General features: G+C 32.7%; 1 protein-coding gene and 1 long non-coding RNA gene across 2 annotated transcripts; one reads left to right on the top strand and one right to left on the bottom strand.

Moving 5' to 3' along the window:
- Positions 1-8,238: 8,238 nt before the first annotated feature.
- Positions 8,239-8,748, bottom strand: LOC128285468 (leucine-rich repeat extensin-like protein 3). The gene has a single exon (XM_053022951.1). It carries the CDS (start codon positions 8,746-8,748, stop codon positions 8,239-8,241), a length of 510 nt encoding a protein of 169 aa, XP_052878911.1.
- A 3,704-nt stretch (positions 8,749-12,452) lies between these two features.
- Positions 12,453-14,892, top strand: LOC128285583 (uncharacterized). The gene is made up of 3 exons (XR_008276060.1): positions 12,453-12,591; positions 13,064-13,147; positions 14,537-14,892. It is a non-coding gene; the product is annotated as an uncharacterized LOC128285583 (long non-coding RNA).
- The last annotated feature ends 1,721 nt before the right edge of the window (positions 14,893-16,613 follow it).

Here is a 16,613-nt window from a genome sequence, read left to right as displayed (position 1 = left end):
AAGACTCGCAGGAGGGATCTCAACCTCAATAGGTAGCACGACTTCCATTCCGTAAGCCGAGAGAAAGGAGTTGCTCCGTAGATGTTCGCGACAGATGTGCGATATGCAAACAAAGCAAATGGAAGCTTCTCGTGCCAATCTTTATATGTCTCGTTATTTTCCCAATGATCCTCTTAATATTTTTATTGGTCGCTTCAATGACCCGTTCATCTTTAGGCGATAGGGCGAGGAGTTATGATGCTTTATTTGGAGCGCTCACACACTTCTTTCATCATCTTATTGTTGATTCGTGGCATTATCTGAAATGATTCTTTCGAGCAAACCATACCGCAAATGATTTCCTTTTTCAAAAACACGCAAACTGCATCCTCGTCACATTGGCAAACAAGCGGCATCTATCCATTTTGTGAAGTAATCAATGACCATAAAACGAATCGATGTCCATTTGATGCTTTTGGAGAAATTGGCCCTATGACATCCATGCCCCACATAGAAAAAGGCCACGGAGAAGTCATGACATGAAGGGGTGAAGGGCTACATGAATTTTATCGCCATAGATTTGACATTTGTGGCATTTTCGGCAAAATTGATTCGATCATTTTCCATTGTCGACCAATAATAACCGAAGTCTCATGATCTTTTCGCCATATTGAAACCATTGGCATGCGTTTTGCAAATTCCCTCATGGACCTCTTCAAGTATTTTTTGGCTTCAACATCATCCACACATCTCAAAAGCATCGATCCTTTCCTCTTTATACTGGATATCCCCATCAAGAACAAATCCACGCCATTCTTCTAATTGTTCTTTTATCGTTCTCATTCGCTTGTTCGGGATACCTTTGATTCTTGATATATTCTAAGATATCATGGAACCAAGGCCGTCCGTCTACTTCTTTCTCAATGCTACAACAGTGTGCAGGGACCTCGTATATGCTCATTTTGAGGGGTATTATTTCTGCTTCTCTACTTACTTTGAACATTGAAGCCAAAGTGGCCAGGGCATCAGCCAGTTGGTTCTCTTCTAGACAAATATTGCTTTATCTTATCAAAGGCCACCTGACATTACTCATTCCAATCTCTCGGGTTATGTTTTTGAAGAAGCCGAAAGATTGGGTCGCATTGGTTGGTAAGTTGAGCAATGAATCGGGAGATGTAGTTTAATCTCCCTAAAAATCCTCTAACTTCCTTTTGCGTGCGCGGAGATGGTAACTCTTGAATGGCTTTTATTTTATCTGGATCAACCTCGATACCTCTTTCACCGACAATGAAGCCTAGCAACTTCCCCGAGGTAGCCCCAAACGTACATTTGGCTGGATTGAGCTTTAACTGGAACTTTCTCAGCCTGTCGAACAACTTCTTGAGATTCACTACATGCTCTTCTTCCCCTCGGGATTCAGCAATCATATCGTCGACGTAGACCTCTATTTCTTTATGCATCATGTCATGGAATAACGTCACCATAGCCTTCTGATATGTTGCCCCAGCATTCTTTAACCCAAATAGCATCACCTTGTAGCGAATATTCCCACATTGTTACGAAGGTAGTTTTCTCCATATCCTCAGGGCCCATCTTGATCTGATTATACCCCGAGAATCTGTCCATGAAAGAAAACAATGAATGTTTTGCTGTGTTATCCACCAACGTATCAATGTGTGGTAAGAGAAAATTATCTTTAGGACTTGCTCGATTCAGGTCACGATAATCCACGCACATTCGTACTTTACCGTCTTTCTTTGGCACGGAACTATGTTAGCCACCCATTCTGGATATTCGGAGGCTTGTAGGAAACCAGCATCAAATTGCTTCTTGACTTCCTCTTTTATCTTCAACAACATCTCAGGCCTCATCCGTCTTAGCTTTTGTTGAATGGGCTTGCATTCTGGCTTTAATGGGAGCTTATGGACCGCTACATCTTCATCCAATCCTGGCATGTCCTGATATGACTATGCGAATACATCTTTGTACTCGAGAGCAAAGCAATCAAATTATGCCTGGTGCCCCCTGAAATAGAAGTCCCAATCTTCACTTCTTGTTTCCTTTCTTCAGTTCCCAGATTTATTATTTCAAGCGATTCTTAATGAGGCAAAATCTGTTTACCCTCTTGTTCCACCATTCTTAGCAAGTCGGAGACAAGACATAGTATTCACATTTTCTTGACTTCAAATTCTCCTAAACAAACAAACCTTCTCAAAATCAATTTCGGGACTCAGAACGGGTTTGTTCATCTTTGTTGACATCCGAGCATCCGAAAGTTGAATGAAAAAAGAGACTATAGAGGGGCATCCAAGTATTGGAACCAACAAACGAAATGTTATGGCATGGCATGAGGCAAATGTAAGGACAAGCTATGAAATGAGAAAATGATTATGAAATTAGTGATAATGCGAAAGATCATGACAAAATGCATCTTCATTGATATTCATTTGAATGATAAAGAGCGAATGCAAGCTCTTATAAAAGAATTCTATTATATCTAAGGACACAATAGAATGTTAATGTTTGAGCATTACTCTGAAGACTTATAAACTACAAGAAGGTTCTCGGCAGTCCAATTATTCAACATGAAACCAGGGGGACAAAGGCGTATCCTTGAGACATCTTTACTTGTGTCAGCTCCTTTGTCAATGAAATTTATACTGATGTTCTGAAAACCCTTTTCGATCATTAACATTGTGCCTTGTGCATTGTCCTGCCTCGGGTATATCATTCCCGCAGACGTAAATGTTCTTGACAAAGGAGGGAATTCCATAGGCTCCCATTCTGGTTCTCGGCCTTTTTCAATCTTTCAATTTTCTCATTGAATTCAGCCTCCATTACTCTAGCTTGTCGGCGAGTTTTATACGGATGACGTGGTTCCAGTCTTGTGGTATTACAACTGCGAATTATATATTTTATCTTCAGCGACCGAGTATGGGATATGCAATGTATGAATGAATGCATGAATGAATGCATGAATGTCAAATGAATGTCAGTCATGAATGAATATGCAAAAATTTAGTGTTAATTTCAAGATAGCCCCTGTTTAGGCATTTCCTTAATCAAAAGAGTATTACACAACGTTTCGGTCACCCGTATAATTGACTCCTCCATTAGAAACCCGTTTTTGGCAACCAATCTTTAATCAACACCTTCCTAATATGATGCCTATAATGCATGATGAAAACAATAAAGCAAAGACAAACAAACTTGATTAGTAATTTAATCTGAGCGAGAAAAACATAGAGAACTTCAACAAATCGAACTACCCGACCTAGTTTATTAAACAGACCCGATCCTCTTATATAGAAAGTGAAAATGCAAAAGGCAAGAGGCATTCCTCCCGTGCACTTATTTTGGGGACTACTAAACGGACAGAGGTTCGGCATGGCTCTAGTTAGGTGGCTTGTATGGTTCATTATATGCGGTTTTGGTTCTAGATAGGTACTCGAATTGCCCGTACTATCATCTGCTAAGATTAGCACGGAGCCTCGGTCATAGTCTATCACAGGCTCACGAGTTCAATTCGAGGGATTACATTTACTTATGCCTATGCGGAGGACAAGTTAACTCACGAAAGCATAAGTCATATGTAACCGAAAGTATTCACTAGCTTTGTGCGGAGGGACGAGTTAACTCACGAAGGCGTAGCGTTTACTTTCACTTAAAGCAGACGGAGCCGGGTAGAGAGCTCATGTTATGCAACAAAATGCACGTGCACGGTGTGTGGGGAGAAACTTGCAAACCTTTACGTTTTATTTAAAAAACTAAACCAAACTAAAATCATAAAAATTTAAAGCTGAAAAATAACCGGATAAAACAAGTTAGAATATATACAACACGATGCAAATGCATGATTTTTTTTGAAAACAAAAAATTTGAAGATCATGACTAAATGTTAATTTGAACAAGGAACTTTGAAAATTTTGACAACGCGAGTTTAATTCGACTCGACTCTCAAAAAGGGTCCCCAGTGGAGTCGCCAGCTGTAGCGACGTAAAAAAAAATTTTTAGCTTCGCTTGGTCGCTAATTGTGGCGATTTATTAAACATTTGAAAACCAACTTTCGATTTTATTAACAAAGGAGTCGCCACGATCCTTTTTATAGGTGTGATCGGACACCTAATAAAATTATTTTAAAACAAAAAGAAGGCCAAATTTAGGTCTACATGAAAGTCCAGAGAAAAATTGGGGTTCGGAGTCGATTCACGCTCGAGGAAGGTATTAGCACCTCGCGACGCCCAAAATTGGTATCTCATAAACATTTGTTGACTTGATTTTCAAAAATACGAGTTCAATATAATATTTAATCGTGATCCGATTGAAAAATGAGAATTTTAGTTTTCGATTTTTTTTAGAAAGGGTGTCCGTTTTTAACACAAGCCAATTTAATTTCACCCAACATAGCGATGAAATCGATGGCTTAATATTAAATCGGTACATTGCCTTATTTTTAAATTAATTAAAACATGAGAAAAATATTCCTAAAGTGAGAAATTAAAAATAGATAAAGGACGCAAAAAAATGATATCATTAATGAAAAATATTAATATGGAATACTAGAATATTAGAATAACAATAATAATGATATTTACAAAATATAAACAAATCATGTACTAATAATAAAATAGGAAAAATGATATATTTGGTAATAATAATATAAAATAATAATATGTACATAAAAATACATATATATATGCATATAATAAAAGTATGTAATAATAATAATAATATCTACAATAAAAGAAAATATTAGGAAGCGTACCTAAAAAATATATACATAAAAATTTACAACAATAATATAAAATAATGATATGTGCAAAAATATATATATATACATATGTACATAAAATATACACTAATATAATAATAGTTATAATAATACTAGCAATAGTAATAATTTGTAATAATAATATATACACAATATGGTATTTAAAATATATATATATATATATATATGTATATAATAGTATTTAAGAATATATACATAAGAAATATATAACTAATGGCATTAAAAATATATACATAATATATAAAAATACCTAAAAAAGAAGGGGAAAGAAGAGAGAAGGGAGGGGGGAAAGGAAATCCGGCCAAGGAGGGCCGGTCACCGGTTGATCGTCGGTCGTGCCGTCGTCAACCACCGCCGCCACCGTGGTGGTGACGGAAAAGGTAAAATTTTTAACAATATATGTATATATAAAGAAAGAAAAACAACACAAAAAAAAAGAAAAAATTTGAAAGAAGAGGAAAAAGAAAAGATGCAACCTTTTATTGATGTTTCTTTTGTGTTCAAAATTTGAAGGAATTTTGTGTTTTTTTCAATCTTTGTAAAATCCTCCTTTCTTTTTACATGATTTTTGAATGGCTTTTTATAGCCATCTTTTACATGATTTTCTTTTTTTTTTTTCTATTTTGTAGGTGGTGGTGGTAGACAATGGGAGGAAAAATGGGGCAAGTGGGAAAGTGGTTAGGTGGCTAGGTTTTTTATCTTTTTTGTTAGGTTTTTTTTTTTCTTTTTTTTTTTTTGGGTTAGGTTTTTTTGGGGTAGGTTTTTTTTTTTTTTTTTTTTTCTTTTTTTTTTTGGGTTAGGTTTTTTTGGGGGCTTAATGGGCTTTTGAATTGGGTTTGGGTAGATGTAAATGGGTCATGGGTTAAGGGTTTTAGTGGGTTTAGAGGTTTGGTTGGGTTTTCATATAATTGGGCCCGGGCAATTTGGGCTTCTACAGAGACGTTGGTCCTATTTTTTGCTCACTTATTTAGTGAAAACAATCAAACAAGTGTCAATTAATTTAAAGACAATACTCGAGTATTTAATTGACATCCCCCTCCAAGTAAGCTGAATTGGGCAATCACTGGAAAGGGTAATCCCCTTTTTCCCTCATCATTTAATATTAATATATATATTGAAACTAGGTGTGAGTATTCGATCGAATTGAGTCGAATCGAGTAAAAAATTTTGAGTTAATTTAGTTGACGAATTCTATTTTAACATTCGAACTCAATTTGATTTTTTTCCGAATCGAGTCAAAAAATTTCTAGTCGAGTCGAGTTAAATTAACGAATCTTATTTCTTATACTCAATATTTTGCTTACATAGATCATCGATTATTTTATTAATAGAAAAAGTACAAGCTTTTAGATTAATTTTGAATAAAGGAAAAAAAGGAGAATGGGGCAATTTGAGAAGAAAAGTAAGACTAATGGGTAAATATTTATCAAAACAACGTAGCTTTGCAACTTGATATTTTTTATTTTTTACTTTTAACTTTAGAAAAGGTCAACATTTATTAAAACGACGTAGTTTTGTCTTTTCTTATTTAGATTTTCGGATAACTCAAATTAGGGGTGAGCGTTCGATCAAATCGAGTGAAACCGTTTGAGTTAAATTAGAAAAATTAATAATGTTAAATTAAAATCTTGTATAATATAACTATTTCCATGTTAGAACATATAAATTTGAAACAATATATATTTGAAAATTTTTAAAGCAAAATAATAAAAATAAAATATTTTAGTATGATAAACTTGAATCATTAATCCTTTATTTTGATTTCATAATTATTATTTTATTAATTTTTATATATTTTTAGATTTTTTAAAATTTATAAATTTTTAAAAATAAAAATTTTAAAATTTTTATAAATATTTTGAATTTTAAAATTATTTTCAAAATTTGAAATTTATTTTGATTTTTGTTAAGAGAGACCAATTTGCTCATTTTCAAAATTGACAGAGATCAAAAGCTGTATTTATAATAGTCTGTTATTCGAATTATTCAAGTTATTTGAATTGTAAAAATTCAAATCGACTCAAACTCGAAATCCAAAATTTCTTATTCGAGTTGACTCGAATAATTCGAATAACTTGATTCTATTAACTCGAAATTTGAAAAAAAAATTCGATTTTTTGAATCGAATCAAATTTTTCTCACCTCTAATTGAAACAATCTTTGATCATATATACTCTTTTTGACACAATACCTAGAACTATTCATAACCCCTTCCTAACCCATAAATAAGAGGATAATACGCTTTAGCGCACTCGAACTCATATCCTCCTACATTGTGATTAAATATAAACACATATATCACTACTAATTTTAATCTCACTGTCACCGTAAATCTAAATCAAACCTTGAAAAAGAAAACTTTTTAGGCCATCACATGCCTCACCGAAGCCAAAATCTCAAATGCTCCCATCTCTATATGCCACATTAATTTTGTAAATCCCATCAAAATTCACGTATGCATGTGCAATAATAGCAGCATCATTTAAACTTTAAGACTTTAGGGTTTTGTCATATGAATCAGTGCCTTGCATTAATAAACCATGTTTCTTGATAAAATTAATTAATTAACTAATCCCGAAGTCTCCTGAATCTGGGAGTCCATTCCATCTTGGTCGTTCCTATGCAATCTCAGCTAGAAACTTCGGCATTGGTAATAAAATTTGGAGTATATAACTTGAAGTTATAGTTTATTGGTTATTTTCTTTTAGAAATTATTTGAGCTTGAATCATTGATATAATAGGTGTTGTGCTGTGTGTTGGCAGTAATTATTTTTAAAAATTGTCTGAGTTAAAATCATTGATATAATACCTGTTATGATGTGTGTTGGCACTAATTTACTTCAATAAGTGAAGTATGAGTTGTACAAAAAGACACATGGGTTATACTGAGGTTCAACAATTTATGTTATAGGTTTTATGATCATTAATCTGAGAATTAGATAAGGTTTGGATCGTCTACCCGTATCCCGGTTAAGTTTTATCGGATAGATACGCACAAGTTTTACTATAAGAAGTCAGCAACGAGAGCTCGTTGTTTTAGCTCACACATGTCACAGAGTACTCGCAAGGAAAGCCCACAGTCTTAGCTCACATATACCCAAAAAATTTACATGTGGGGGCCACGAAGTCTAGTAAGCAACCTAGAAATTACATATGTTCTATATACATAGAATCTATTAATAATATCAATTCCATGAACAATAATAATGTATATAAATATTTAATTGTCCTCTTTAATAAAAAAATTAATCGACATATTGCAATATGGAGTATTGACAAGCAGAAATGATTCACATGGAAAATTATATATTCATATTTTTCAACAGATTACAAGGAAGAGATTAAAGATAAAAGCAAAAACTACTACAACCAACATTTCTTAATATGATGAAGTCAACCTTATTTTTCATGACCTAGCTAGTGATTGAAGTTGATTATTATCTGCCATTGTAGAAATTTGGTAACCCTTAGAAGAAGCTGAAAGTGACCGACAGTAATAGAAGAACGATGGGAACGAAAAGCTTCAGTTCCAAATGTCTGGAGCAACCAGCCCAATGATATGAAGGTGGAGGGAAGTAAGGAACCGCGCCGTTGGGCGGAGAATAAACACCGCCACCTACAAACTGTGGAGGAGGAGGTCCTGAAGTTGATGGAACCTGACATACATTGCACGGTGGTGGAGGGCATCCGGGGCACGGTGGAGGGCATAAGTTGCATGGAGGACATGCAGGACACATCGGGGGTGCTGGTGGCAGTGGCGGCGGATAAGAAGGTGGAGCAGGAGGTGGTGGACACTCAATTACCACAGGAGGGGATGGTGGAGGCGGTGGAAGAACAACAGGTGTGCAAGTATCGCATTTGATTTCACCTTGGGATGATGTTGTTGTTATGGAAGATGATGCAGCCAAAGGGAGTGCGAGACGCAAAATGAAACCAGCAATTACCAGTAGCAGTTGCATGGGATAAATCGACGCCATATTTGGAACTCTTTCACCTAATAAAAGCTTAGAAGGTAGGGTTAAATGTTAAGGTATATGAAGAAGGAAGGGAAGTGATATGGAGAAGAAGATAGAGGAAAAAGAAATACATGTGCATTGGTGACCGCAGCATTGTTTCGTATTTTATCTTCTATGGCGCCATTATAAAAACAAGAATTAACTTTTACAAATATAAAAAAATAATAATAAATTGGATAAAAAAACAAAATGTTGTATCCTTATATATTAACAAATAATTTCAAGAAAAATTGAATTGTAATTTTTCTATTTTGAGAAGGACTAAAATTCTTACCAACTTTCAAATCTGACTTGTAAATTTTATAATTCGAATCTTACTCGTATTTTCATATATTAACACATGTAATGAACTGATGGTTAAGGGTGTTCACTATCCTAAGTGTGGTCTCGATTCGAATTGTACTAATCGTGTTAATTGTTGGGCTTTGCCCTGTTATTGTAATTCACCAAAACAAAAACAAAAACAAAATTAAGAATAAAAAAATTTGTGATAGTGATTAAGAAGCATGAATGTAATAAGAGATAGAATTTTAGGATGGACGGTGAGTTTGGATGGGCGGTGTATTTAACTACGGTCAGTGAAAAAATAATGGTGGCGGTGAGATTAGATATTGTAGCAATACTGTAGTGTGAGATAAAAAATAAATTAAACATACCGCACTGCATCCAATCATCCATCTAAACCTACTTGAAGTATTTTGTTAGAGGTTAGCTTAATTGACTAGAATGCAATATTTACAGCTCTTTAGGGTTTACTCTCCTTTACATATTCTAAACCTAAAAGGTATAGTTTTGGAAAGAAAACAAAATGTTATAACTTTGCAACAAACAAATTATAGGAAAGAACAAAATTAAATGATGGACCACTCTAATTGGTGGCTACGTAGCATAACTTAATCTTTATTACCATGGCATAACTTGATACAATTCAGCCACCGACAAGACATAATTAGTTAAAAGAGAAACACGATTGTGGGGGTTCTGTTTTAAATTTATAAGGTGTCGGTGAATATCAGCATTTCCCTCCATTGTACTTCTTATGAGATATTAATGATTAACTATGTTATTAGGGATTGAGTGTTATCTCAATTAATATCCTTATTATAATAAGGTTTAATAATTAATTTAGTACTGACACCAATTTTTTAATTATAATATTGTGTTATTTCACAAACGATATTTAAAAATAACAATATTAATTTTTAGTCTTTACTTTATATTTTTGAGTTGATTTAATGAAAATTTATAATTAATTCATAATATTAGTTATTAACTTTCATCAAATCAACCTTAAATATAATAAGCTGAATTTTAATGGCGTGGTAAAATTCAATTGTAAGGCAAAATTCATTACATTGAGTTAGCTAAAAGTTTGGATAGAATAATTATGAATCAAATACATGTTAATTAAGAAATGAAATTAGTTAGTGATTAAGTGAGTAAGATATTGAGTATTTAGTATAGGGACTAAATTAAAATAAGTGAATAAATAAGAGATTTGATTTGAGCTTTGCCGTAGGTCCTGTTTTCCATGTCTTAATATGCAAATATCCCATAATTAAAATAAATTTAACGGATTGAAACCATCCTAGCCGTTGGATTCCATTATATGTTTCTACTAATGCTTATTAACCATTGACTATTAATAGATTTAATTAAATTAAGTTTAATAAACAAATTGTTAATGGAAAAGAATTATATGAAAGAGTAACGTCACATTATTTGTATCTCTTTTCCAATAGTTTAATGCCGCATCAAGATTTTCATCCTAAAAAAAAATCAAATCCAAATAAAAATCCTAAAATTAAGAATGAAATTATTGATTTGGCATTAAACTATTAGAAAAGGATAATATCACTGTTTCATACCATTCTAGAGAGACGACTTGATAAATTAAGATCATATACATTATGTATGGATATGTATAAAAATTTTGGATAAATAAATGGATTAATATAATAATTGTTCATTGAACTATGTGATTAAGTACTAAATTAGCTTGAGTTGCTTCGCAACGTATTGTAACATCACACATTCAGATCTAACAACCATATTGAATATCGAGGTGTCACATTTAACTTTGAATTAAATCACATTTATCACACTATATTTAAAATATAACAAATACCACATTAAAAAAAATCAAACTCAAACATCAAATGATATATTAAATTTTATAATAATTAAGAGATTATAAATTTTAGTATGTTCTGTATTTTATACCCTAAAATTATTCATACATAAAAATTAAGTCAATCAAATACAAAATCTCATAAATACATATAAGTTTTACAAGTAATCTTATCCAATATATATTGCCAGTAATATTAAATTTACTTAAAGTTGTAATTTAAAAAAAAAGAAAAAAAAGGGACTACTACTTAAAAGTGTAGGTCCAAATATGAAGAATATGATTATCTCTTAGATGTTTTATGCTTCAAATTGCAACCATTAATATTATATTTGTTTGATACAAAATCTAGTATACCCTAGCACTAAATATACATTTATTAGAAAATATGAAAGAAAAAAACGTAAACATATCAATAAATGTTGAGTGTAGTGGTAAAGTAAATTGTACTCAAAAGAAGAACGTAAGTTGTAAAGTAAATTTTACTCAGTAAAGAAGAAGGTAAGTTTAAATCATGAAGACCATAATATTGAAAAGAACATAAATAATAAAACAAATATGAAAATTAAAAAAAATATCCAAAATTTTGTTTGTATATAGAACTAGAGATTTCTTTTAAAGTTCACAACAGATGGTATCGTGGTTTCTTCACAACATTTGCGTAGATTTATTCCTATCTCTAAGATGTTCTTTTTTAAAAAAATGAAAAGCGAATTTTTTTAATCTTAGTCTTTTCTTTCAGTTGCACACAATTTAACATTTGTCTCCACTGGTGTTGAGATTTACTTATAATTCTGCATTGATTTGTTATAGTTTAATAAATTAAATTAGACTATTTAATACACTCGAGGAGCTTATTCTTAAGTAATTTAAATATTTTTATATGTTTTTGTCAACTTTTACCTTTAAGCATTAATAAACATTTTTGTTTAGTTTTACACCCTTTTGAAACCCAATTGGCCAAATGTATCATGAGGAACCTAGCAATGTGATTGAGTTGGTTTAGAGAGACAATAAGAGCTCAAAATTGAGAAGAACATCATTCAAAGTGAGTATCGCGACATCGATACCATGAAAGTCATGATATCCCTGAAGGTACTGATGTAATGAAATTGAGTCAAGCTCCAATGATATCGTTAAATTGAGAAGTGGTATCGTGACACTGAAGCCTGGTGTCACAATATCATTGCTTGATGGGGGGAAATTGTAACAGCCCGATTTTGGGCCTAGTTGAAACAGTGGTTTTGGGACCACTATTTCGAGGCTAGAGAAAATTATTTTAGTATTATTTTATGTGTAATAATATAATTTTATAAGTGCATGTAAATTTTGGTAAGTTAATTTTAGCAATTTCTAGTCCAATTTCGAAAAAGGACTAAATCGCGTAAAAGGTAAAAGTCGTGTTTTAATACCTAAATGTGTTAAATTGCCTTGTATCTTAAATTGGGGTATTTAAAGTGAAATTAGGCCATTGAAAGTGTGATGGCTGGCCATGGGAAACAAAATTGTTGAAAAGTCAAAATTAAGTGAAATTTGGTCACCAATTTTGACTAGTTTTATTATTAACAAATCAAAAAGAAAAAGCTATCATTTTTCTCTTCTCCTTCACCGAAATATGCAGCAAAGAAAGGGCTTTGAAGCTGGAAAATTTCAGCAACATATTTCCCTTGCTTGTAAGTGATTTTAATGTCTTTGCTTGATGACTTTTACATTTTTGGAACCCCTAAAGCATGAGCTTTCATAAGAGGGGACTATTTTGCAAAATGATGAAGAGTCTAGGGTTTTTCCATGAGAGTAAATGTGTTGTTTGCTGTGTTTTTATGGAAGATTATGAGTCCTAGTTGTCTAATAAACAACTTTTGTGAAAGAAATTGCATGAAAACACCTTAAAAAAGGGCTAGATTGCTAAGTTGTAAAATGAGTTGTAATGTGTAAAATAGTTGAAATTATGAGTTGCTATAGTTATGAAAATGGTTCATCTAGACTCAAGGAGTAAAGAAATGTGATAAAAATTATTTTACGAGCATTGGGGCAAAAGTGCAAATATACAAAAGTTTAGAGGTCAAAATGAAAATTTGTAAAAATATGATTTTTAGACCCATATGAATATTGTGACTGATTGGTAGGCTAAATGTGATATTATAGATCAAGGAAATCGAGATTTGGACCTAGAACGGAAAGAAATCGATTAAGGGATGATTATGTCCTTTTCACCTTTGTGGTATCGAGGTAAGTTCGTATGTAAACAATACCATGCTATACATGTATTTAAATGTTATCATTACATGAATTGTACAGATATTAAGTGTATGTGATTAATAGAAATATGATAAGACAAAGCCTTAATAGACGAGGAAAAATCCCGTTTGAACCTTAGGAATAGAATAGGATACGAGTGACATGTCACTAGGAATTATGAGTCTAGATGACTAGCTCAAGAGTGAGCATTGAAATGTCATGAGATATGAGGTAGCTTTAGCTACAATTGAGGCACTTATGTGCAAAGGCTTTTCCAAGTATCCAATTAGTATTCCAAGTGTTCAACGGGCAATCCGAGGAAAGAGTTGATGATGGTCCCAATAAGGTAAGTCATTGGTGAGTATGCACTTGAGTTATGTTACGAGTTGTGCAAGTATGTATACTAAGCCTATGAGAATGCCTTGATATGTGATGATCTATGATGCATAATATGTGTTCTTACCATGATGGATGAAATGATGTTGTATTAATTTTGTGAACAATGATCATGAATGAGTAACTTAGCCTTGACAGATTTGAGTTACTGCAATAGTGTAATTTTGAAAATACATTAAAAATAGTAGAAAATAAGTTAGAGGCAAAATAAAATATGGGATTAAAGCTTAATGAGTCTATTTTCACATGAAAGAAACAGGGGAAGACAAAGAAATCTATATTGTGTGATATTTGAATTCTTGTAAAACAGGGTCTGAATAAATTCGAGATCCCCTGTTCTGACTTTAGAAATTCACCATAAATTTTACAAAAATTATTAAGAGTTATAACTTACATGCATGGATTCCTTATTGAGTCTATTTTTAAGGAAAACAAATGTCATGGTCATTGGAATTCTGTACAGGGAGAAATTCGGTTTGTAGTGCACAAGGGACAGAGTAGTCATACCCTGAAACAGGGGAAACTTTAACTAATAAACTGTACTAAATGGCTTGACCAAAAATTCTAGAAAAAAATTAGTAAGTATAAATATGAGTCTAGTTTCAAGAGAAATAGATGAGAACATTATTCAAATCCTGTACTATGAGATAATTGAACTTTAGTGCAGAAGGGTTGAAACTGTCAGACAGTGAATCAAGAGCAAACTTGAGGAATAAACTGTACTAATTGGCTAAGTCAAAAATTCTGTAAATTTTATGAAAGAAAGATAAATGAGTCTAGTTTCAGGGAAAATTAACGGAACTTAATTTGGAGTTTCGTAGCTCCAGATATAAATAATTTAGTGACTGTTGCTCAAGAAGACAGCTTGCAGTGAACTTGAGAATATGTTGTAAACATTGATAAAACAAGTTAATGAGTTGCTTATTGTTTTCATATGAACTTACTAAGCGAAAGCTTACCCCCCTTCTTTCCCATGTTTTCTAGAGTTTCCAGGTTAGCTCGGGTTAGAGGCCGTCAGAGATATTATCACACTGTCGAGTTAACGCTATCGGCGTAAGTGAACTCAAGTGATTCTAGTCTATGGCATGTATAGGGTTTTAATGTGAGTATGTAATATTGTGATTTAGCCAAAGGCATTGGCTTGTTATTAAGGTAGTATTAGTCATGTAAATTGGCCTATGTCGGCTAATATCGTTATGGGCCCATATGATTATTCTTATGCATGTATGTTATTATCTCTTGTGATGTGGCTTACAACATGTATGCCTAGAGATTGAATTGAGATTCATTGATGAGCTAATAACTAATGCAGGATTAAGTGATTGGTAAATAGTTAATAATACTTCATGAATGGTTTGTGGATATGATTATGCATGCTTTGTGATGGACATGAGGTTTGATGACATGTTGATAGCTATAGCATTAATATGGTAAAGATGAAAGAAAAACTTATTGTAATGGTTGCATGTGAAATTACCATGGTCATGTCATGTTAGGAAGGTTTAAGTGCCTAATTTTGCCATGTTGTATGCTATTGTATAAGTATGCGTGCATGTGTTGTGAGTGTGACAAAATGGCTTGGAAAATAGCCTTGTATTTATCCAGGTTTTGGACATGGGTTCGGGACACGGGCATGTCCTTAGCACCCGGGCGTGTGTTCTATACCTAAACGGGCGTGTGGAGCCTTGATACAAGAGATTTCCTAAGTTTTTCATGAGTTCTCGGTTGGGTCCCGAACCACCTCGAATGCATGTATTGGGCCTCGTAAGCTCGCATAAAGGACAGATTGCATGTGAAAAGAAAAGTTTTTAATTATTTGAGATTTCATGGCCCTGTTTAGTATGGAAGTGTTAGTAAAAGTCAGGTAGCACCTCGAACCCCGTCCAGGCGTCGGATGCAGGCGAAGGGTGTTACAGAAATTTACTGCAAAAGTAGTTTTTATCCAACACCAACAACACCAACCTCAATTAAAATATAGTGCTCAGGGGCATTATGGTCTAACATTTTGGGTTATAATCATAGGTTAAAGTCGTTGTTGACTAAGAACAAAAGAGAGGTTGTTATCTTTACTTTTTTATAAAAAATTTTAACTTTCTAGTTATCTTCTTCTTTATTTTTCTAGGGTTTAGTTTCAAACTTTTCTAATATTTAGTTGTGTTAGTTGGTAGTTAGTTTTTACGATAGCTTGATCTTAATTACTAATTAGTCCTTGAAACTTTTTTTGTATTTTCATTTTAATCTATAACATTTAATATAGTTTAACTTCATTTTCTTTTTTGTTTTAGTTAAAAATCTGACCTTTCATGATATTTTACACCCACATTATTATCATCTTCATTCTCCTCAAGCAACCATCAAGAAATTAAGAAATTAATAAGTTTTCTTCTACCCCATTCCTTATACTTATTTTAATGTTTGTTATGAATGTATGTAAGGTTATTGCTTGTATGGAAATGCTTATGTGTAACTAAACTTACGGTAGTTGGTTAATAGAAATGTTGCTTGATTAGTTTTTATATAGTGCATATATTGTAAAAACTAAACCAAATCGAATAAATTTCAAAACTTAAAATTAACATCTCTAAAGGAAAACATAATTTGGTGAAGAGATCCTATTGAACACCAATTTGATTGTCCTGAGTTAGTTTAGGAAGGTCAAAAGATAAATCAGATTAAATCATCTAATTTGATAAAGTGGTGACCAAGAGGTAAAAATAAAGCAATCAAAAAGTTAGATTTTTTAATCCCTAATCCAAAGACTAATTAGCAACATGAAAACCAACCCGTTGTTCTTGTTTATTGAATTGTTAATTATCAATTAGAGTCATGAATTAATTTAATATAAGACTTAACAAGTAATAGTTTAACTTTTTAGCTTCATGCTCGTTTCTTAAGAATCACTTAATTCTCGAACTCTTTTGGACTTGGTCCTTAGAATATTCAGGTGTTCCATTATAAGACTATAAGTATTACAACTCGACTTGTCATACTTGTAATACACCACCATATGATAATTATTTTTGAATTGCTTCATAACCCCTGTACACGTACGCTTACTAGT

This window comes from Gossypium arboreum, chromosome 12 (assembly GCF_025698485.1).
Source record: "Gossypium arboreum isolate Shixiya-1 chromosome 12, ASM2569848v2, whole genome shotgun sequence".
NCBI lineage: Eukaryota > Viridiplantae > Streptophyta > Magnoliopsida > Malvales > Malvaceae > Gossypium > Gossypium arboreum.
Note: the sequence above shows the minus strand (reverse complement) of the source record. Positions and strands in the feature narration are given on the sequence as shown.